This window comes from Gopherus flavomarginatus, chromosome 3 (genome assembly GCF_025201925.1).
Source record: "Gopherus flavomarginatus isolate rGopFla2 chromosome 3, rGopFla2.mat.asm, whole genome shotgun sequence".
In the NCBI taxonomy this organism is placed as follows: domain Eukaryota; kingdom Metazoa; phylum Chordata; order Testudines; family Testudinidae; genus Gopherus; species Gopherus flavomarginatus.
This window is the reverse complement of record NC_066619.1, coordinates 197,177,654-197,201,959: the sequence shown is the minus strand read 5'-3', so window position 1 is coordinate 197,201,959 and position 24,306 is coordinate 197,177,654. Positions and strand designations below refer to the sequence as shown.

General features: G+C 36.9%; 2 protein-coding genes across 4 annotated transcripts in view; one reads left to right on the top strand and one right to left on the bottom strand.

The window, feature by feature from the left end:
* The window catches only part of ANAPC10 (anaphase promoting complex subunit 10), a 205,213-nt gene that overhangs the window by 177,036 nt on the left and 3,871 nt on the right, over positions 1-24,306 (top strand). The gene's annotated exons all lie outside the window — the stretch shown is intronic.
* The window catches only part of HHIP (hedgehog interacting protein), a 96,777-nt gene continuing 79,487 nt past the window's right edge, over positions 7,017-24,306 (bottom strand). The window contains exons 12-15 of one of the 3 annotated variants that reach the window (XM_050946442.1): positions 13,090-13,238; positions 10,283-10,411; positions 9,508-9,605; positions 7,017-9,418 (exon numbers count right to left, since the gene is read on the bottom strand). In XM_050946442.1, coding sequence (XP_050802399.1) covers positions 9,550-9,605; positions 10,283-10,411; positions 13,090-13,238 — 334 coding nt within the window. In that variant the 3' untranslated portion in view covers positions 7,017-9,418; positions 9,508-9,549. Of the gene's footprint in view, positions 10,412-13,089; positions 13,239-24,306 lie in introns of all 3 variants that reach the window. The other 2 variants (XM_050946441.1, XM_050946440.1) reach the window with 2 other exon arrangements.

Here is a 24,306-nt window from a genome sequence, read left to right as displayed (position 1 = left end):
AGTGACAAGTGATTTTTGAGTGCCAAAATCAGACACCTTAAAGTGTGGGTGCTCAGAACCTCCTGAAAATCATGCTTTGGTCAAGGATTATCAAACTCATTGGTCTCTTTCGAAATCATAGGCCATTATATTTGGTTTGCATTTAATTTTCTAAAGAAGAGAGAAGATGTAATAATAGCTATTGATGTCTGGAAACTGACTCCTACCATGTGACTGGGAGGTATATAATTTTATAATCCTGAACCAAGCCATGTAACAGGGGCCAAGAAATACAGACCATTCTCTTACCAGCACTCTGGTGTGTCACACCCTTATTAAGTTACGTATAATACATCATCTAGTGGTATATTTAGTAAAATTAGTTAGGTAAAAGTGTAGTGTGACACCTCAATATTGAACTCTGCTATTAACTAGAGCTGATCCAAAAAAAGGTTAAGTATATTTCATGAAAAACTTGATTTTATGTGATTTAAAAAAATTCACAATGTCATTTTTTGACAAAAATAATTTTGAACTAAATCTTTTGAAAAATTCCATTTAATTTTGTGGGAGGGTAGTTATAGCAACATTTTTTGCTTTTAAATGTTCATCAAAAATGGCAAATTTCAAATAAACATACTTTTACAAAACATTTTGATTTAGTTGAAACATATTTTAATAATTTTTTTCTCCCAGTTGAAAACTTTCAACTAGTTCTTCTACTAACCATTACTGAGAAGAGGGGTAAAACCACTTCTTGTGTTGTGATTGTATTTTGTAAGAAGGCTCAGCTATATGCATTAACAAAATAAAAATGAGCAGGGGTTCTGCTGTATTGAAATGCATGCGTTCTGGGCCTGTTCCTGCTCCCAGGATTGATCTGTTCTGACATTGATTTCAGTGGAAACAGAATCCAACACTTAACATGAGGAGAGAGAGAGAGAATTCTAAATTACATTCAATTTTATGACCCCTTAATTTAAAATACGGGGAGTGATGCATCCAGTGTTAAATAACATATGTTGTTGCATTAATTTGCTCTTCTGAAGATCTTAAATAAATGAAACAAGTTAAAAATAAAACCATTTCCATTAGCCATTGAACTGATCCTCAAACAAACGCATTTGAAGTGTCTCCTGTGCCTTTATTCACACACATACGTATACAGATTTTGTGCAATGAAACAGGTGTCTTGTTCAGTAAAATGGTCTTATTTTTTCCTTTCATATTTATCTGGAAACAAAAAAAGTATAGATACACACAGAGAATATTAGCAGTGCTCCAAGTCACATTTTATGAAATCAGATTAGATTTTGTACAAATGAAACTGGTGTACATTTCAATGAATATTTTTACTCTGGCATCAATCGACTGTTCTTAACAACAAAGATTAAAAAGCCAGTCCAAAATTTTAACACTTCAATGCATTTTTAAATTATGCATTTAGTCATAACAATTTAAAAAAATACTGGAACAAAAATAATTTTTAAAGTAGCACATGTACATTAGATCAGAAGATAGTTTCATATATTTTATTAGCTTAAAGGACACAGAATAACACTACCTAACCAGAATTCCAGGCATGCATGTACACAAATATATTAAATTAAAAGTCATTGTACACTTAAACATCCTTTTGTCTAAAAAAAAAAAATTAAATCCACAGATTGACAATAAATCCAACTCTATGCATTTACCACTTCATCAAGACACAGCTGTTCAATTTTTAAGATATTACACATATATTTGTTAGAATTTATATGCATTATACATATATTATATATTACATAAGTGTATACATACATGGTCTTCAATAATAATATAATACTTTGCACTTACATAGCACTTTCCATCTAAAGAGCTCAAAGCGCGTTACAAAAGTTGGCATTGTCACCAATTTGTAGATCGGAAGCTGAGGCACAGAGAGATTAAATCACTTGCTGAAGATCACATAGAGAAGCAGTAGCAGAATTGGGAAGGAAACCCAGTCTTCTGACTCTAATTTCTTTGCTCTAAACATTAGACCATTCTGCCTGCCTAAAGAAATTACACACAGTACATCGTGGTTTGTAACCACATAGTTAGACATATAAACCTATGGATTATGGTCCTGATCCAAGAAAACACTGAAGTACCCACATAACCTTAAGCACATGACTTCAGTGGGACTACTCATGTACTTAATATTACTTGAGCACTCTAGTGCATTGCTGGATAGGTGCTGCCTCTGGGTGTTATGTAATGTAATATGATATAAAGATATTTAAACACAGTTTGAGTGAAGATATTTTCCTAAAATAATATCCCACGTTTAAAATGCATGTACAGTATTTGATAGTTATTGTCAAAAAATAACACTACAATATGTGGTCAGAGGAATGACATTATAGTAAGGTCCTCAAATGTCAAATTTTGCTGATTTTCCTTTTTTTTTTTTTGCAGTGCCTACTTTTAAAATTGTTACAAATATGCTTTTTGCCTAATTCAAATAAAAACAGTATGATATTTCTGAAAATTTATAAAGAGAATATTGGGAAAATAATGGTAATACTAATAGCTGCAAATGGAAATTGAGGCTCTATTTCTGCATTATTATCCATGTGGGCATAGCAGGTTGACTGGGAAAATTATTGTCTCTGATATAAATGGTGATCACTGCAAATGCATCAGTTGAGTTTCCACCTGTTATGACTGATTATCTTGGTGTGAATGGGGTCGATCTTATATTATGCCGGGCGTGCATCACATTTTGTGACTCCTTCTAGAAATGTCTGGACTAATTGGATTTGTATGTTGTATTAACACATCACCTTCTGATGCAAACTACTTCCTATTCTTTATGGCAACACACATCCTCCAGATTAAAAAAAAAAAACAACAACAACCAGTCCCCAAGAGGTAAGGCAAACACAGCTGCTACACTCATGTGCACACATGCACTTTCTCTAACATTTCAAGATGTCCTGGAGACCTTTGAAATTTTAAAATATTGTTATATCAGGCATTGTTTCAGTTTTATTTTTATTGCAAAACTAAACAAATGGGAAAATATCATAGACAATATCAAAGAAACTTAAATATTTAATGCACTGGGCCACATTTGTCACTCGGAATGGGATGGATGTTTGCTTGTAGAATTTAAAAACAAAAATCTCATGCAATGTGATACCATCCTGTTGGTTTGAACACGTTTCTAGTGACAATTTCCAATATATTTGTTCATAAAAGCCAATATATGTACTGCAGGTATTGTAGTACACACATGTTCAGTACAGAGTTTTCTATTAGCATACATGGTTTGAAATGATCGCTAGAAATATATATATAGGTCATCCAGAACAATCAAATCTATCCATTGCTCCTTTCAAACCCTGCAGTCCTTCTGTAAAGAAAACTCCTACTAAAGTCTGTGGGAATTTTGTTTGAGTAAGGACAGCAAGTATGGTGCCTTTATATATACAGCCCATACTAGTAATTAGTAATACCTTATAAGTGGGCTGAGGATGGATGAGTGATCAGTCTCTTTACTATTTAGTGAAATCTAACGTCATATTTAAGCCATTGCATATTTGGTATATGTCACTACTTATGTATGTATATTGGGCTGTAAACTGAGACACTGTTCTTTCCCAAGACAGTAATACTGCCTTGTAAGTCAGAACATCTTTTGTAAGTCCACATGGAATTATTTGCAGCACTCTGATTTCTTGGAAGATCTTACTATGAATATATAGCATGTCTAATTCTACCATTGGATATGTGCATACAACACCCATTGATGTCAATGGATGTGCATATCTACAGGCATAATTTTGCCCAGGATATTGTGTGCATGTATGCGAACACCCAAGTCCTGATTCTGCAAACACTTATGCACATGTTTAACATTATTACTGAGACTAGTCCCATTGAGTCCCATGGGACTGCTCATAGTAGTAAAGTTAACTACTTGTGTATTTGCAGGATTGGGGCTATCGATTGGATTTGAATGTTGTAGAATTCTTACGCCATATTTGAAAATGTGTCCAAGGTTCTAGTGAATTGTTAAGTTCAGTAGATGAAATCCTGGTCCCTTTGAAGTCAATAAAAGTTCTGCCATTGATTTCAGTGGATCCAGGATTTTACCTTATATGTCCAGTTTGGGTCCACTTCAGTATCTTGTTATGGTTGGCTCATAAAATGGGAGCAGTGGCATTTTTTTTAGTTACCTTCTTGCCTAGTCACATGTATTAAAAACCTAAGATAAGAATAAGTGTGTGAAAGGAGAATAACTTACTGTGGGTCAAGTGCTACACATTTTTAAACAAATAAAAAATAATCTGACAACAAAATAAAATCCTCACATAACTGATAGCAATACTTGTAACAAAACACGAACATGACTAGATATGCTCTGTACATAAAAACAGCCCTGGATCTGCCATCCTTGCTCTGGTAAAACTTCCATTGAGACTAGTGGCTGCAGGAACAGGCTTGAAGGGATAATGTATGCAGTGATATCTGCAGTGAAGTCCTTCTGCTGAGTAAGTGGATATCTTCTAAGGACTTAATCCTAAAACTAATGTCAGAGGGAGTCTTTCAGTTGACTGGAGTGGACTTTAGATCAGGCCCTCAGAGAAACACTAAAGTAATTGAAGGCTAAGCATTCAAGTGGTCTCCACTCTTGTTTTCTTACTTATATATTCTGAAAATAGAGTTAGTCAAAATGTTTTGACTGAAAAGTGTATTGAAATATTTCCCAGTTCTCCCCTGAAAATGATGAAAAAATTATCAAAACCCTATTGACTTTTTCAACATTTTTTTTTCAAAACTTTTTATTGAAATGTTTAAGAAAGTAGGTTTTTTTAATCAAAAAGCAGGTTTTTGGTAAAATGGTTATGAAAACCTGGTTTTTGGTAAATGAAGAAAATTGGAAACCATTTTGACAATGTTTAGGGTAAAAAATTGATTAAAAATTCCCCAAATAGGTCAGTTTTGAAACCTACCAAATGGAAACAATTTTGAAATGTCAAAAATTTGTCATGATATTTTTCTCATTTTTGACCAGCTCTTCTAATGAGATTACATTTCGACTAATTCAATAGACTGTTAACTTGGTAGTTAACATTAATGATTATTTAAAATATTGAATACCTTCTTAAATACTTGCACAATCAGTGAAAATTTAGCTGAGCAATATTTCTTTTTATGCAGTATCAATTTTCTCCCTTAAGCTCCAATCCTGCAACAGCTTATGCATGTGACTAACTGTATGCATGTGACTAGTCTTCAACTCAGTGGGACTGCTCACATGTGTAAATTTACTCTTGTGCTTAAGTGTTTGCAGGATTGGGGCCTCAGGCAAACATGTGTACAACTTAGCTTCATCCTTGTTTGTAATCCAATGCTAGGGAAAGAGAATCGTGATGATCCCCATGCCTTCATTCTGGGGAATCCCCTTCTGTTTCTCATTTGAGGGTTCTGATGGCTAAACTGGAAACAATCCCCTTCAAAGCTGATGCCAGTGCTGTTTTTTGAACTACCTGGCAGTTTGACTGTATAATAAATAACTGCCTAGCTCAAGCAGGTTATCTCCTTGACACAACTGAGCTTCATGATCTAAGAGTGAGGGACATGAGACTGCTACTCCCGAACCACAGCACATAGTGAATGACCGCTGGCAACCAAGCTACAGTATTAGAAGTGGAAAAACCCCCCAAACCAATCCACCAAAAAAATAACACAAGCAGAATAATCAAAACTATCACTTAAAAATACCAGTATTTTGTTTAAATTCTACATGTAACGTGCCATGGGAAGGCAACTTTAGTGAGGCATCTGTCTATAATATGGATTAAAGAATAGTGAGCAGAAACAGCATGGAAATACCAATCTTTGCTATGAGGAAAGTGCTATCATGCCAAAATTAACAGAAGTGAATGGGAGAAGCAAACGATGCTGAAGTTATCATGGCTGTCAGTCAGGGGCAGCTCTAGTTTTTTTGCCACCCCAAGCACGACAGTCAGACAGCCTTTGGCGGCTTGCCTGCAGGAGGTACCCAGTCCCACGGCTTTGTCAGACCTGCCGCCGAATTGCCGCTGAATCTGTGGGACCGGTGGACCTCCTGCAGGCGTGCCGCTGAAGGCTGCCTGACTGCCACCTTTACAGGGACTGGTAGGGGGCCCCCCATGGCTTGCCGCCCCAGGCACGTGCTTGGAGCACTGGTGCCCAGAGCTGCTGCTGCTGCCAGTAGAGAATAGTTCTCCCTGATATTGATATTTGGATAATTTGGATGAGTGGAACACTGTAACCTCTGAGAACTTGTAGACACTGTGGGCCAACATCTGCTCTTTGATGGGCACATGTAGTTCCCTTAAAACCAATGGAAGATGTTTTGTGCCAATTTGAGGGATGGTTTTAGGCTAATATTTTCAGTTGGACAAGTCAGAAAAATCAGCTTAATGATTTTTGTGGCTAGGAAGTAGAACAATTTGGGGTTAGTTTGGCAAATTCTTAACAGAATAAGTCTTTGCATCTCATTCTGCCATATGTGGAGTAGAGAAGATGATTCAATGGATATGAAAATATTAGACCTTCCACCAGATCAGTGGTGTATGCTATTTTTTTCAGGGAGCGGAAAGATAGTTCCCCAGTGTAAAGTTGTAAAATGAGAAATATAAGCGAGTACAATCCAACTGGAAGCTAGAATAGAGCTATGTTGATATAAATACATTTTTTCTTCTTTGAGGGAAAAGACATCTGAGGGAATGTTGGAAATGTATATTGTGTTGGAAACAAAGGCATGGATGTGTTTCATAATGACCTTATTAAAATAAAAGACAGTAGAGAGAAGAGAGAAACTCAAGCACATGCAAAAAACCCTACTTGCTCTCCTTAGCTGTTTGCCCTGTTTAGCCAGGTTCATTTGGAAGCTCTGTTTTTTATGCTGGAAAACTCTTACTGAATACATAAGAATGGCTAACTAGCAATAAGACCAATATGCTCCAAAACGTCTGTTAGTCTATAAGGTGCCACAGGATTCTTTGCTGCTTTAGCAATAAGAGTGCTACAGAAATAATTTAATTTTTGTATATCAGTTCTCTGCAGTCAAACTTCTTTGACATTTTAGACTGTCAGGTCAGGAAAAGGTGAGAGGAGGGTGACCTTAGTTTACTCACTCCTTTCAATATTTAGTGTAATTTCTTTTGAAAAATATGCAGTTCAAACTTCTAGCGAAAAATATGCAGTTCAAACTTGTTTCAAATAGACAGTCCTCATGTTATGTTACACACCCTTAGGGGCTTAATGGAGAGAGGCCTGCTTCCACAGGATGGAAAAGATGTTTAATAATGCAGTGAAACACAAACTCGTCTCTATCTCCCCCTTTCCCCTCACCCCTGATATTTTAGACTGGTTCTTAGTAGTAAGTGTTGCAATCTTTCTGGAATGTGTCAAATTGATTTTATTTTATAAATTGATATGGATGTTTACATTTTTAGGATGGAATCCTGCCCCACTTCTGTCAAACGGGTGTTTTGTCATTGATTTTGATGAGGCCAGGATTTTACCCTCAGTCTTTAATGGAGTGCTGATGTCTCTTTTCACTAGTAACAGTAACTAGGGGCCATCTGGATACTAGACATTTTGTTGTTATAAGCTAACATCCGTGACTCTGGATAAATTCTTACTAGAAGAATTTAGTCTTTTACCAAAATAGATAATGTCACATAAGGCTCAGTTCTTTTCAAAGAACTTGAAAGTGACTAGTAAAAATGGTGTATCATTCCTCTTCAGTTAGGTACTGAAAATATTTAAGAGTCGCTGCTGATATGAACAGGTTTCAGAGGGGTAGCCATATTAGTCTGTAAGTTACAGCTCAGAATTACTTTTGTTAAAAGAAGTGAAAAAAATGCTAGTTGGGTTGGATATTTAAATGTTACACATAATACTGCAGTAACTTTATTCTTGTTTTGCCGACTCTATGAATAGTATAATGCATAATAAAACCGCACAATTTGACAGATTTAGACAGCTGGCTCATTCACCAGAAGTTCACATTTTGTTAATGTCACCCACGTTGAATAAGGGAAGATTAGTTGGTAAGGTCAATTTACAAAAATGGTTGTCAGGACATTTTTTTTAATTGTAAAACTTTTTGTGATGGAATTCAGTAAAAAGACTATAGGCAGAAAGCAGTGGAGACAAAGAGCTGCTATTAACCTACAGATGCAGGCTACTGCAGGGTTCATTGCAAGATTTGTCACACTGCTTAGCCAATGAAGTGTTAGTGTGACTAGAAGGGACCACCCTTTTCTGGGGTAAGAGGGCAATTTGGTCTCCATGCTCATTTAATCCTGAGACTTCTTTGAATAGACTGTCACTTGAGTCTACATTGTGCACAATTATGCATGCACTTTTTAATGCAGACTATTGTTCACTAAGCACTCAACCAAGATTTCTCAACCAATTTCCATTTGGCACGAGGTCAGCTGAAACCCAAGTAATCGTATATGGAAGGCAAGAGTAGCTTTCTGTTCATTTTAGCCAGTCTCTTAACACAGACTGAGATAAATATCAGGCTTGCCTTCCTTGCAAATTTCAGATGTATTAAAATAAGAGACTGAAAACATCCATTAATGGAAAATTAGTTACAAGTCACTATTCTATAGAGGTCATTTTCTTACTGGTAAGAAATCTTGCTAGACTATGTTAGACTGCATTGCTTAAACCACTATCCACTGTTGATATAGGAACAGCAGTTTATAGGACTGTGATGGGAACACTGTGGTTGTTCTGTTCTCTCTTTGTAGGTAAGTTTTTCTGTAAGGCGCTAGTGCAACGGAAACCTTGTATGTGATAGGTATGAACACACAGATCTGGCCACACATCACAGGGGATCAAGGGACGGGGCAGATTGGGGGTGGTCCCCTGGTCTGAAGGTATCTATAGTTAAAATATTAACTAATGCTTTAAAAAACCTGAATACAGCATGTACACCAAATTTATTGATACATTTACAAAATTCATTTTTTGTTAACTCTTCAAGGAACATTTACATTTAAAACCATATTTGGCAATAATTGTCATATAATGTTTTGTACAAGTGACACCTTATGTAGCCAAGATTCTGCTAAAGTGAGCTCTTGTCCAGTGACGTTCCATTCCATGTGAAATCTGTGACAGTCTAATCATGTATAATCTGGGCAGTCCTGTTACAGTGAAAAGCACTTTTTACAAACATTTTTATGATATGCTGGAATTCTACAAAGATTGACTGGTGGTTGCTTTTTCATCCATCGTAAAGGAATACATGTTGACACAAGAAAACATGTCTAGATTAGATCCACAACACATTTAAGAGTGTTTGCTCTCTCATTCCCGGTCATTCCAATTAAGTTGGTGAAAAATGTAACTTTAGTATTTTACAGGACATGGTAAAGCTGTTTCATCTAGGTGATGTCTATATTATAAAAATAAAATAAAATAATATAAATATGTAACATGAACCCAGTGCCCAATGTTAAATAAAATATATGATAAAAAGCAGACCTTCTAGGATGACTGGTTTTGAAATATGCTGATATAATTTAATTATTGAACACTTGAAACAATCTTGATATTAAGTTGCGATAACCCGATTTCTGCATCTATGCCAGATAAAGAAGTAAGTGCATAACATTCTGTAATAGAGATACATTGATGAAGGTGAAGGTTACAGTCTTACACAGAATTGCCTATTTAGGAATGCATTAAGGAGTTTGGAAATATTATCTCATAGTGTAGTTCATTTCACCTTAAAAACTGTTATAACTAAATTTAATTAAATCCAGCAGTTTGTACAGTAATGTTTCAAAACTCCTCTCTTTATTGTTATAATCAGATAGTTACAGATTTAAAATTGCTGGGATGTCAAAGAATCCATTATGACATCATAACAGTCCTTTGATGAAAATGTGGTTTAAGTGGAAACACTGGGTAAACTATTTCACGTGAAGAAATATATTTTAAAAATTCCACTAGTTATGCAACCACACTTATGATGGGGTTTTGCGTGTGTTGTACATCTATACATCTGTGCTGATGTATGGATATATATATACACATGAAAAAAAATTATCTGCACATGTCTGGAAATTATAGTTAAATTAATAAAAGTAAATTGAATCACTGGTGTTTATAGCAGGATAACAGTCCTTTTAAAATGACAGGATTCAAAATAAATGCCCATTGAAAATGTAGTATCCAAATAGTCCCAGAAACTATACAATGTAGCTGGTTAGATCCAGCAAATAGGATGTCATGTCTATAATCTGATCAAGAATACCTGCCCTTGTCACTCTTCGGATGTTTCTATCCACTTGTTCACATTGGGGACCAAGATATCCTTTTTTACACAAGCACTTATTGGGTCTTACACAGACACCTCCATGTCGACATGCTGGATCACATTTTGCTGTGGGGGAAAAAGTATTCTAATTCATGTTGAGAATCTTAGTAAGAAATAGAAGAATCAAAGGCATGCACACGACATGAGAGCTACTTCACACCAGTGACGGTGATGATAAGAAAAAAAAAATTAAAAGTATGGAGTATGAAGGAGTTAACATCCCCAAAGACCAAACTGGTGCTTAAAAACAAGTTGCAGAATAGATACCCAGAACTATGAAGGAAATAAATACTGTTTTCATGCTTCTAAGAGGACCTCACAAGTAATGGATTGTGAAAATAAATAGCTATTTGACTTATGGCAAAATTTTCAAAAGTGTTTAATTGACTTAGGCTCCTCGGTCTCATTTTAAAAAGTGAGTTAGGCACTTGGAAATCTAGGGTTCAGGTTTATAAAGATATTTAGGCATTGTTCTCTCTGGCTTAAGTACCTAAATCTCATTTTCAAAAGTGACTTGGCACCTATGTCCCATTGACTTTCAGTGAGACTTGGGCCTGGTCTATACTGGGGAGGGGACGGGGGCGGGTCGATGTAAGATACGCAACTTCAGCTATGGGAATAGCGTAGCTGAAGTCAACGTATCTTATTTCGATTTACCTCCCGTCCTCATGGCAAGGGATTGACAGCCGCGGCTTCCTCGTCGACTCCGTTTCTGCCGCTCGCCTTGGTGGAGTTCCGGAGTTGACAGGAGCGCGTTCAGGGATCGATATATCGTGTCTAGATGAGACGCGATATATTGATCTCCGATAGATCGATTGCTATCCGCCGATCTGGCGGGTAGTCTGGATGTACCCGTAGGCATCTATGTCAGTTAGACATTACAATGCTAGCAAAGCAACACCTAAATACCTTTAAAAATCTGGCCCAAAGTCACTTTTAAAAATGGGACTTGGGTTCCTAAGTCATTAGGTCCACATTTTAAAAGGTATTTAGGTCTTGCAGTGCTCCTCATAGCAACACCTAACTGATTTAGGAGCTTAAATCTCTTTCTTAAAAGTGATTTAGTAATTTAGCAGCTTAAATCCTATTGACAGTCAATCCCTAAATATCTTGAAAAATCTGGGCCTTAGGCACTTAGTGTCTCTCTCAAAGATCCCTGAGCATTTACCACTGCAATTCTTTATTACTTAGTTACTCAGAATTTCTAGAGAATTTTTAACTGTAAATATTATATTGAGTTCTACCTAATATTAGCGAAAACAACAATAGGTAACTGCAAGTGTGTAACTTTTTTTAGCCCTTTGTGAGCAGTATTATGATGAAAATATTCAGATGTTTTTTGTCATGCTGATGCCACCCTGATGATAGTTAATGGTGTCTAAGACAAAATAGATGCGTAAAAAGTCAGGTCTCTTGGTTTTCATTAATAATTTCTATTTTTCACTATAAAGCCCTCTTAGAACCAGATTATTGCCTCCCAATTATTTACTTTTATTATTTAGAATATGTTAGCGGCACAAGGTCCCATCCAGAGATCTGGGCACCATTGCTAAGTGTAGTCTGACATGTAGTAAAGAGAGAATCCTCGCTCTTTCCTAAGTTCCTATAGTCAGATGGGGAGAGGTGATTAAGCACGCTATTAGATTCACACTGGAGTGCTTCTTCTTGGAGCTCCCCTTGGGTAGGGAAGGTGGAAGGGGTACTGTCCAGAGTACAGACTTGCAGATTTTAGGGCTTCTGTGTAGAGGGTCTTCCCTTTTGTGCTGCTCTATGGGATTCTCTTCCCATCTAGTGCTGTGCTGCCATCATCTGTCTTTCTTGCTTTTTATTGTATATCCACATCCTTCTCTGAGCCATCCATCAGTTCAGACATCAGCCCGGCTCTGGGATTAGGGTTTGTTCATTAACTTTTGTTTCCTTTGATGACACACCCAGAGCAAAGTACTGGGTCGCAGAAAAAAGTTGGAATATAGATTTAAAAAAAAAAAAGAAGGCTTGGCAACAATTTGATGGATTTAAGATATGTGTTTACAACCCAGAGAATTTTCTCAGTGGATTATAAACATTTTACAATCATCAGTTATATCTTGTGCTGAAATTCTCTTAAATCAACACATTAACTAGAGTCACAGTATCTTATAGGGAAAAATAAAATAAAAAAGCAAAGGCATTTTAATAAAAGACCACATCAAACTGGCTGACTTTAAAGTATGCAAAAGAATAATTGTAGGGACAGATCCTGCAGCCCCTTCTCAGCAGGTAACTCTTATTTAAATCAGTGGTAATTCTATGTGGGGGGAGACTGCAGATTCAGGGATTTAGGACCAGATTTTTAAGATACCGTATTTAGTTGCCTAATTCCTTTTGATTTCAATGAGAATAAATGTCTCTTGAAATCTGATTCCTGATTTATGTTACTAGAATTTCCTTTGTATTTTACGACATGGTTGAAAAGTAAAATAGGAGTATATTGTAGTCTATAATTAATTAATGGAACTCTACATGCTCTACTTAAGGATCTCACATTAAACATTAAAAAGCCTTAAATATTACTTATTGTAGATCTTTCATCTAGTCTTCTACTTCACCCATCACCATGGTATCAAAGCGCCTGTTCGTTCTGTGCTTCTAGAAGCTACAGTAAATTTGCTTTATCGAAGATTTTATCTCAGCGAGTCATTAAAGGCAATTTTTGGGGTAGGTAATTGCTATTTTCACTCATTGCCATGAACCTAAATACTAACCAGTTCTGCAGAATTCTCCCTCCCAGCCTTGATTACAGCAGCATTTTCCAGTTGGAGTGCAGTGCCCATTCCGACAGTGCCTTGAGCATTCAGACGTCAGTAGCTGTGCAGACTGAGCTGTTCTTTTGCATTCTTCAGGAACTAAAGGTCTGTAGAAAAATATACGAGCCAATTACTTATTTAAAAATCAGGGTCAAGGGGAGAGAATGCTTTCACATGTGAAAGAAAAACACTTGTTTTTTTCTCTTCTTCCTCTAAAGAAAGCTGTTTAGAATGGCCCATATAGAAAAGCGTACAGTTTTGTATAGAAAACATGTGAATACTGTAAGTGAAAACAAATCTCTTTTCACATAAAAGGATTATAAGAATACTGTCAGTTTAATCTTCTAAAGACCTTATCGTGAATCATATAATTCCTTTTCCTGCATTCAGACTGTCATTGTTGACAGTGAACATGGAATGCAAACTGTACTTTTTTCTTAACAGAGGCATGCTCCTTTTCTCATTGGTAACTGTCACAGTTTCAGGATAATGTCGCCCGTATTCCCTCTCCATGGTCCTTCAAGGGTACCCACTTAGGGTTTGTGGATCCCAGTTATCATCTCTCTTGGGTGGTGACTTGTCTCTCTCTCTCTCTCTCTCTCTCTCTCTCTCCTGCCCAGCCATTTTAAGGTTGCACAGCTCCCTGCCTTTCACTGTGATATTCCCAGCAAGCCAGTCTGCTTAAAGGCCAGCCCCTATGCTTTGTTTTCTTCCTGAGGGCTATGATCACTGTAATGCCAGCAGTTACCACACAGCTCTTTCTAAACAAGCACATTTATTCTTTAGGTAAAAGCAGCAAAGAATCCTGTGGCACCTTATAGACTAACAGACGTTTTGGAGCATGAGCTTTTGTGGGTGAATTCACCCACGAAAGCTCATGCTCCAAAACGTCTGTTAGTCTATAAGGTGCCACAGGATTCTTTGCTGCTTTTACAGATCCAGACTAACACGGCTACCCTCTGATTCTTTAGGTAAAAACTTTACATAGAAAGCATATAAAACAATTCAAGTTCCTATGCACATGCTAAAAGCTTGCTAGAGGTCATCCATCAGTCTTACTGGGCCATAGTAGGCCAAGTCTTTCCAACCCTTCCATAAGGGTTGAGGGCTCCTGGGACAGACGATCCTGTCCATCTGCTGGATCAGAAAGAAAGCTGAGTTAGTTGAAACACGGTCTTTTGATACCATAAGCCATTTCTTTGTCTGTTGGTTTCTGGGAAAAGCAGTTTGAACTAGGATATGCAAGACTCCTACGGAGTTGGTACTTGGTGGGAGGTGTTTACAATCTGAGTGATTCACCGTAATCACCTCTCCCCCATTCTTAGTTCCTAGAGGAGCTGTGGCAACCCTCTCTCTAGGAATTGCATACAGTCCCTGGCACACAGTAATACATAAGCTATTAATACACTTAACACAATATGGTCTCCAAAGATATTGCATCTGGTTGCAATATCTGTCACATGTACCAATACAAGTTTTGCCATTGACTTCAGTGGGAGCAAGATTGGGTTCTAAGGGAATAGTCATTTTCTCATAACCATCATTCAAAGAAGGGTGACACATTTTATGTTCTTAGCAAAATACAGTACAATGTGTCTTTGTATGCAGTGTTGATGGAGCTGTGTCAGTCCCAGGATATTAGAGAGAAAAGGTGGGTGAGGTAATATCTTCTATTGGACCAATCTCTCTTTTGTTCTCTCACCAACAAAAGTTGGTCGAATAAATAATATTACCTCACCCACCTTCTCTCTAACGCATCATTTCATACAAACTGTCTTCTAAGATATTATTCAGAATTAAACAATAAGTATTGAAACCACATGTGAAGGTAGCACAGAACACCAATGCTCTGAGAGACGAACTGCCTCCTGAGACGCTTCCCTGGTGGAGCTCAAGAATTTGTTTTTATCTTAAAAGGCCCTAAATAGTTTTGGAACTGTTTAGCTAAGAGGCTGCCTCTCTCCCTGGGCCTGTACTGTCACTACTGAGATCAGCAACAGTGCTTAAGTGAGCTAAACATCCTTGGTACTGGAATTCACTTTCCACACTTACTCTGTTGCAGCCTGGTATTCTTTCGCGTGCACTGCAGAGTTCATCGTGTCTCAGAGCCATTTGGAGAAATTGGGCTCCATAAGAGGAGGAGCTGGAGGCTGAATGATGATTTAAGTAGGGTCCCATAATATGGCAGGGTTAGTGACTTTCATTTTTGTGGGACTGTCTTTGATTTGAAACAATTGCATTTATTTAATATATATTACAAAGTATTTTATTGAACACTTTAGGTTTTTAATTATGTGGTTTAAATGTTAGGAGCTGCCTAGATTTCTGAATAGATACTTGACAAATCAAGGCAATTTACACTTAAATAATAATGGGTGAGGAGCAGAGAAAAAAGTATAGGAAAGGGACAACAGGGATTTTTGGACAGAACTTGAAAGAGATTAAGGGATTTTAGAAGATTCTCACCAACAGTGAGAATAAAATAATAGTTGTGTGGAGGGAAAGAGAAAGTTGCTGCTAGGCAAGTGTATGGACGTGGAAGGGCAATAGAGAGAAATAAGGTAGGCTGGAGGGCTAAAAAAATTTAGAACAATTCTGAACTGGATGTTGAAATGAATCAAAAGGCAGTGAAGTTCAAGGAGATTCAAGTAGGGGGAGAAACCTAGAGAAAACTCCATAATATGGTGGAAAGAGGGAAGCATATGGGGTGGAGGGAGCAGGATTTATAGATTGTGTGTGGAACAGCTGGATCTTTAGGAGGTGAGGGAATTGGAGGGAATACAAAGTTAGTGGTGGTTTTGGTAAGGGATGAGGAAGATGGTGGAGTCTGGTGAGGAATATGTCACGTATATTGCCAACTAAGACAGAACATTTAAAAGCAGGTTAAACGCACACCTGTCAGGGGTGGTCTAGATAATACTTATTCATGTCATGAGTGCAGGGGACTGGATGACCTCTCAAGGTCCCTTCCAGTCCTACAATTCTGATTTTTAAGGGAGCCCCTTATTAGAATTTTGGCATCACATAACTGTCATAGAAGCACAGTAGTTAAAGGCCCATTAGTTCATCATGTACATTGCCCTGCCAGTCCAAGATTGCACACTTTTAGCTCACTATTACATGTCTAAAGCAATGTTCTTTTTTAGATGTTTTATAGACAAGATCATATAGTGCCAGCCTTTACAGGGTGCAAAGGTATATTTTACACAAAAATACTAAATATTTAAAATTAGAGTGATAACTAAAGGTTATTTCATTACTCGGTAGGAAATTATATAGACAATAATGGGATGTTAATTAATTTAATTAGAGCAGAGGTACCAAAGAGATATAACTACAATAGCTGACGGTGTCTCAGCCTTTCTGTGTCTTTACTCTTTTCCTCCTCTTCCTGATTAATAATATATCTTATTGAAACCTTAAAATTCCACTGGTCCTGCTTTTCTGTGTCTCGTCTGTTCAGAAACTTGGTGTTAGTCCTGCTGGGTGACTTCCATTGAATATATGGACTTTTCATCTAGGTGCTCAGATACCCCAGGCTAGAAACTGTCTCTGCCTCCTGTTTCTGTTGGATTTTCTTTTAACTAAGTGCCTGGTTTCTGATTTTTACCTGCAGAGAGCACTCTGAATGGAGGTATTTTATGTCGTATGTTATGACTCGTGCAGCCATTTTGCAACATCTAACAACATCACTGCCGCATTGTACAACTTCCATTTGACACTCCAGCTTTTTTTTGCCTTGTGCATTCATAATGAAATCAAACTTTGCTGTAGTTTTGATGCCAGTGTATATGGAGAGTATACCTTGAGGGATGTCGAGTTCAATTGACAGAAATAATTTACTGCTGAGCACCAATATTTCTTCAGGATTCTGTATGTCATAGGTTTTATGTAATGTAATTTTTCTGCCGGCTTCTAGATAGAAGTATTTTAGATGCTCAGTGGCACTCAATATTTACAAAAGCACAGAATATGTTCTGCACTAAAGAAATTACTCTAATGCTTTTTGCAGTAGCCATGGCCACCATATGTTTTTTTAGAAAAATATATTTCTGCATGACTTTAATTCAAACAGCATGCAATTCAGGGAATCCATTATTTATTCATCACTCTGGCAACTAATAAGTCTTAGAAGAACATAATGTACATCATACAATACATTAAAAAGTCCTACAAGATATAGATTCAGTGGAATCTTTTCCAGTGGTAAAGCAAACCAAGCTGCAGAATTTTCTATTAATTATACAGTTCAAGTGTAGTTATTTATTATTTATTAAATACGGTTTTAATTTTAATTTGGGAGTAACTGTAACTATAGATCTCACATGTCATATGGCCTCAAACATCCATTTCATTGATATATTTTGTTTATAAAATTCCATGCACCATCACCGGCATCTTGTGAAACATGTACATGTAAGCCTTATGCTTTTCTTGTCAAAGAAGAGATGGAGCCCACCACCTATATAACGAATAACATAATTTCATAGGAAATGCAGACCCATATTATTGTCATATCCTTAATTTTTCAGTTGCCTCTGTGTTTTTCGTTTAAATAATCAGCTTTAACATTGTATTAGCATCAATTTTTGCATTATATTTCCTAGTATTTTTCTTGAGAGAATCACTAAGAAACTTTCATTTGAATGTTTGATCTCTTACTGTACATTCATGGTGTACCTTTGTGTTTATTTGAGCTATATTGTGACTCACGCTAAGAAACTTTCAGGTGCCTTAAAGGGAGTATACACGCGATGGATTGGGACTAAATGAGTGCCGCAGTGTTTGGCAGCTGAGTGAGGTGGATTTGTTAATCAAAATTTGGGCCATAAGGGGATGAGATCCGAAAGTGATGCCAGTGGTGGGGAAGGCATTTCCATACATGTCACTCGCTGGAAACGTCGTGGCTGGATCTGGTCATCAGGGAAGAATTTAGCAGCTGGGGGTTGATGGGATTCTCACTGAGAGAATTTAATTTCTGAGACAGCCATAGGCTTGCTGCTAAAATGGGTAAGTTGATCATTGGAATGGGAGCTTGCTTGAAGAGGGAGACTGGATGGGATTGGTTGTATAGCAAAATGACTTAGATTAGTGAAGACTGTAAGGAACTCTCAAAGGATCTAAAAAGCTAGGTAAATAGGTAGCATGATGGCAAATGAAATTCAGTGTTGGCAAATATAAGATAATGCCAACTGGAAGAAATAACTTGAGCTCCTCATACACATTCTTGGGTTTTAAATTAGGAAAAAGAACATGGTAGTTTTTGGACAGCTCAATGAAAACTCTGCTGAATCAAAAACAAGTAATATGCAAGGAATGGGATGGAAAACAGTACTGAAAATGTTATAGTGTTCTATAAATCAGTGCTATGTCCTTATTAATTATACTGACTTCTACACTTGTTGCCCTATCTAAAAAAATAAAATTAAATAAAAAGTGATAGTGTGGAGCCTGATGCTGAAAACTATTTCAAGGTCTGGAACAATATTCATGTGTGGAGCAAATGAAAAGATTAGGACTGTTTTGAGAGGGAACATGTAGGAACTATACAAAATGGGCCTGTGCGGACAGGGTAAATTGAGTACTTCCGTTGACTGTTTCTCATAGTGTCAAAAGAAGGGGGATTCAAGGAAAAAAATTAAACTGGTAAACGTAATTTTTTTTTGTACAATATACAGTTAGCTTAGTGGCAATCATTTCAACAGGTTATCATTGAAGTCTAAGCTCAGTAGCATTTTAAACAAAGATTAAGTATTTATAAGGATAATGGCAATCATAGTAATAAAACATAGGAGAATGCATTGAGTATCAGGCTGCAGTTTAATAAAGTCCCTTTTCTGAGTAGAAGTGCATTTTAAAGACTTAGTATTAAACAAAAGCATAACTTGTGGTGGCAGGAAGAGGGGTGATAAAGGAAAATCCGCTAGTACACAGGCAGGGCCTAGGTAGAGAGACTTCCCATAGCCTCTTTATAATGTGCTTAATTTCAGATAGACACAGTCGATCAAATTTTCCAAAGGTGTCTCAAAATTGTGTACCTGAAGGTCTGGCTTGCATGTATGAATGAATCATGTAAAAATGAAGATGTGCTGAGTTATCTGAAAAATATTTTGAAGTAAAGATTGACCTTACAAATGATAGAAACTGAACTCAGAACTTTTACTTGTGAAAATATTCATGAATTGATTTTTTTTTTAATTTAATCAAACAGCTTGATCGGTGTTAGCACTGGTAGGTAAGTGCTGTCTTGTTAGTATTCTACTAATGTAGTGGAAATCATGTATTTTATATCAACTTAAGCCTGTTTGACCACTTATGCAATTTCAAATATTTCTCTCTGCTGTTCACACTTGTGAATAAAACTCTGATTTTTTTATTCTAATATTAATTATCAGTAAACTGTACTTGTAATACTTCATCAGCATTGATTACATCACTAGTTACTTGGGCTGGAGTGGAAAGGAAGATGGCAAAATTCAGGTTGGCAAAGAGGGCAAAGTGCCCAGTGACCAGATTGATTAAAACAGGCAGGTGAAACAAAACCCTGTTATGATTGTTGAGTTGTATATGAAAAATCTTACTAATACTCCTTATGTATATTATGGTAGAGCCCAAAAGCATTCCTCAAGATCAGAGCACTGCTGAATGTGTACATATAAGTGAGAGTTCCTTCCCCACAGAACTTACAATTTATGATTTTCAGATCTTTAAGAGCAGAATGTTTTCGGACACAGAACAACTGTTTTGAACTGGGTCCCACAAAAGTAAAATTGGTCCTGGATCTGACTGAGGGCCCAATCATGCCAACACTTAAGCATGTTGTAATTTTGGTCACATGAGTAGTTCTTCTGTGTCTCCTGACATAGAACATGGAGGATGGGGCAGATGTGGAGAATAGATGGGGATCCATAAAGTTATTGACCTACTGTCCCTTCTTGGACCCAGGACCAGATTAAGGTCAGTGACTTCATGCACCTACATCTCCACAATCTCCAAGTTGCAGGACATGGCAGCTGTAGCCACGGAGTTGCTCACTATCCCAATGATGTTCTGTGGGAAAGAGTCTTTCACTCCTCTCCATTTATCCCTATAAAACACTCAAGTAACCTGATTGTGTGTAGGATTTGGCCCCTAGGAAGTCAACCAAAAAAGCTGCCGCTAATTACTACATAACTAAAATTATTCAGACTCTATATCTTAAAGAGCTATTCATATAAACAGCACAGTATTAGATATCTTGCTTGTTAAAGTATACATGCATGACTCTATGTGATCATTGTAGACATATGGAGCATAGAATAAAAGCTGCATTTGGTCTCGAGGTACTCATTGTCTTATAAAGGTCTGACATACTCAGCAAATTGAGACATCAGGACAGTAAAATAATGTACATATGCATTACTGTACTAGGAATAGAAGAGCAGCCTCTGTTATTATTTAATGCAAGTTAAGGAATACAAATATAAGCCATGTTTTAATAAATTAAAATTCATATTAAAATAATCTGTCATTTCATGGCATCTTTAATAAATCTCTTGATAGTTCCACCACATGCAGAATGTGAGTGACTTAATTGCAATGTGTGTTGCTATTCTATTCAGCATACATGGAGCAATACAATTTAGGAGGCAAAATTCAGCTTTCATGTAATTCCACTGAAGTGAATGCAGTGCCATCAAGGCTGAATTTGGCACAATATTTTTAAAATGCTTGGTGAATAAAACAAACAAAAGATGCATCTCTGTTTGTTCTAGGAATAGGGCATACCCATGCAAATCCTGACTCTGATGTCAAAGAGTTTCACTGCTACGTGGAGTTTCACTGCTACGTGGAGAATATTTCACTTCCCCAAAATATTAGATTTAGTTATTAAAATGATGGACAAATACACATTAATACAAAATGTATCCTAACTTTGCTTTTTTCTAGGGCTATCTGCAAGTGAAAATAAGTTTGTTTCATTATAATTTACTACTTGTCACAGAATAAGTATTGCATCTCTTCAAGTACAGTTTCTAAAATAAAAATATACCTTAAGTACTGGGAGACATGCCAGAAGCTCGTTACTTGTCTCCAGATTTACTACATGGGAATAATGTGGAAAAAAACCTCACTGTTCTTAGATTTAAACTCAGCAACCTATAAAATGTATTCTTATATGGTATACTCGTTCATGACCTCTAGTCTCAAGAAATTCTGTCATGTTTGAAAACTAGTCCCTAGTGGAGCCTGTATCAATGTTAATAGCTAAGAGGTCAATGCCACTGCTAAACAGTTTGTATTACTGTCAGGGTGGTCATGAAAACAACACCTGCTGCATGAGCACTTGGCAGCTGGGTCAACAGGCACTGTGGGAATTTATCAATTTAGGGGGCCACTTGCATAACACTTTGACTGATGAATTGGCAGAGACTGGCTCACTGGACTAAAGCTGCTCTATTATGTATGACTTTCTTTGGGATGGCAGAGGAATTGGCTTCCTGCAGGCTTCAGAAAATAGTCAAAAGATGAACTGAACTGTTTTTTCCTTATAAAGTGATAAAAAGTGAAAGCTCCTTAATACCCAATGTTAGAAACAGTAAGAAAATGAAAACAAAACTGTTACAGTCAGTGGATTGTGCTGTGATTAAAAAAAAAGCCCTCAGTTTTTCCATAGTGGTTACAAAGGACTTTTTGTGGTGTACTTCTGTAAAGTGAAACTCTCTAGGCTGGTATTTACTAAAAGCTTTAATTTCTCTTTAGTGTCTCTTATGGGAATAGTAACTGCATGTGGCTAGGTAAATGAGATAAGAATTTTGCATTCTAAGACTAAACTAAATATAATTAGACATTAATTCTGACTTTCCATTCTCTTAAATGACTTAGAGGGATAGTAACTTTTTGGATAGAAGGAGATTGTATGGTCCCCTTGGGTGGGTTCACCAATAAAATGTCTCATTTTGTTGACAGCTTTAAGAAGCGCTTTCAGAGTATATGTCTGAACCATCAAACATGGACTTTTTTTTGGAGAATGGATCTAATACTGTATTTCTATTCCCATCTCTCATTAACCAAAATCTTCATGAATGCTACATTTAAATATTATTTTTACATTTTTCTGAAAATGGCAATTGCCTGACATATGAGACAGTTGTATTAAAAGATATAACAGCTGAAGTTCTTGGGAATAGCGTTCACCTTAGCTTCAAATCACAGGAATGACATAAAGCGCCCCAGCTACAAGCCTTTGTTTGGAATAAATTAATTTGTAAATATTCTTCTGATATCATAAATCCCAGAAGAGTGTCAAAAAGGAATGCTAAACTGAATGGAGCACATTTGTAAGGTTAAGCAAGTTTGGAGCTCAGTCCAACTCAAAACAACTCCTGCCTGGCCCAAAGATGCTTTGCAGACATGTTGTAGCAGAGAACTGTGAAGACTACTCATACTGTATGGGGAAGTATTCTTCCTTGAAAGTCCATGGAGCACCTGATTAGGTATTAGATACTACCCTCTTTTTCAAAAATATACAGGAACTCAGGAATTGCTGTACTAGATCAGAACAATTGTCTGTCTAGTTGAATCATGTATGACACTGTGGCAAATACTGGGTGATTCAGAGAAAGGAATGGATTTCCATACCTATGTCTGGCGAGTTTCTTTCTAACCCTAGGCAATGTTTGATTTAGGTCCTGAAGCATAAGAACTTAAGGCTTTGTCCCCACTAGCACTTTTGTCGGTCAGGGATGTGAAAAAAACAGTCCCCTGACCAATAAAGTTTCACCAACAAAAGTGCCAGTGTGGACAGCACTATATTGGTGGAAGATGATCTCCCACCAACACAGCTACTGCCGCTCGTTGAGTGTGGTTAAATTATGCCAGCAGGATAGCTCTCTCCTGCCAAAATGGAGCAGCTACACAGGAGACCTTGCAGCAGCTCAGCTGCAGGGGTACAGCTCTGCCACTGTAAGGTCCATAGTGCAGACATAGCAGCATTTGTCAGCTAAGAGTTGTTTTCTCTCTCTCTCTCTCTCTCTCTCTCTGTGGGGGGAGGAGGGATGGGCAGGCAGTATCCTTAACCAGTGTAGTGGTGATGATGATGATACCTAAAAAAAATGACAATGATTGGCGTGAGAGCACTGCCATTTTTGCTGACCAATATTGCCTCATAGTTTCCTTGTACTCCAGTTTGTCTCCATCTGTTGTCACTTGTCTTCTACTTAGATTATAAACTCTTTGGGACAGGGGTGTTTTTTGTTCTGTGTTTGTACAGCACCTAGTACAACAGGGTCCTGGTCCATGACTATTATAATACAAATAATGTTATTTCTATACCTGTTTGTTTGCTCTTTTGAATCCTGCTCTGTGCCTCAACAATATCTTTGGTAGTAGATTCTATAGGTTAATTATGCATTCTGTAAAATAAACAGAATGCATATCAGTTGTAAATGTATTGCCTTTCAGTTTATTTTAATTGAATGTCTCTGGGTTATTGTAATATGAGGGCAAAGGGCAGTACCCAAATGACCTACCACAAACCATTCTTTATTTTATATATCTCAATATTTCATCTTTTATTAATCTTATATTCACATCAAATGGTGGGTTTTTTACATCCTCTTTTTATATGTGGAAGTCTTTCCATATGTCTGACCATTTTCATTGCCCTTCTATCATAGCCACTCATCACAATGGTTTCAGAGCACTTTCCTCAATTTAACATATTAATTATTAATTGCTAATTATTATTTTATTATTATTAGCAGTATTGTGGAAGTGCCTATGAGTCCCTGTGATGGATTAGGACCACATAGTGCTAGATGTTGTACAAGCACATAACATGTTTACACATGTTTTAATTCAACTGTCCATAATGATGCCTGCTTCTTCCCTTGAGTTAGTTAATTTGAAACCATCAACATGTGAACATAGTTCAAACGATTCCTTCCAATGTGTTTTATCTAGCACTTGTCATTTGCTGTTGTGCTGACCAAGCACTCCTTTCTTAGGTCCCTCGGGAATTTCTCCTTATTTTCTCTGTTGTTGATTAACCTAAATAACTTTGTCCTTTTCCCAAATAATAAATAAATAGTGTAGCTTTACTATGGGTCTTTGGGACATCTCACCACTGACTTCTGTTCATACTGAAAATTTATGCATTTATTCCTGCTCCTTATTTTCTATCTTTTCATCAAG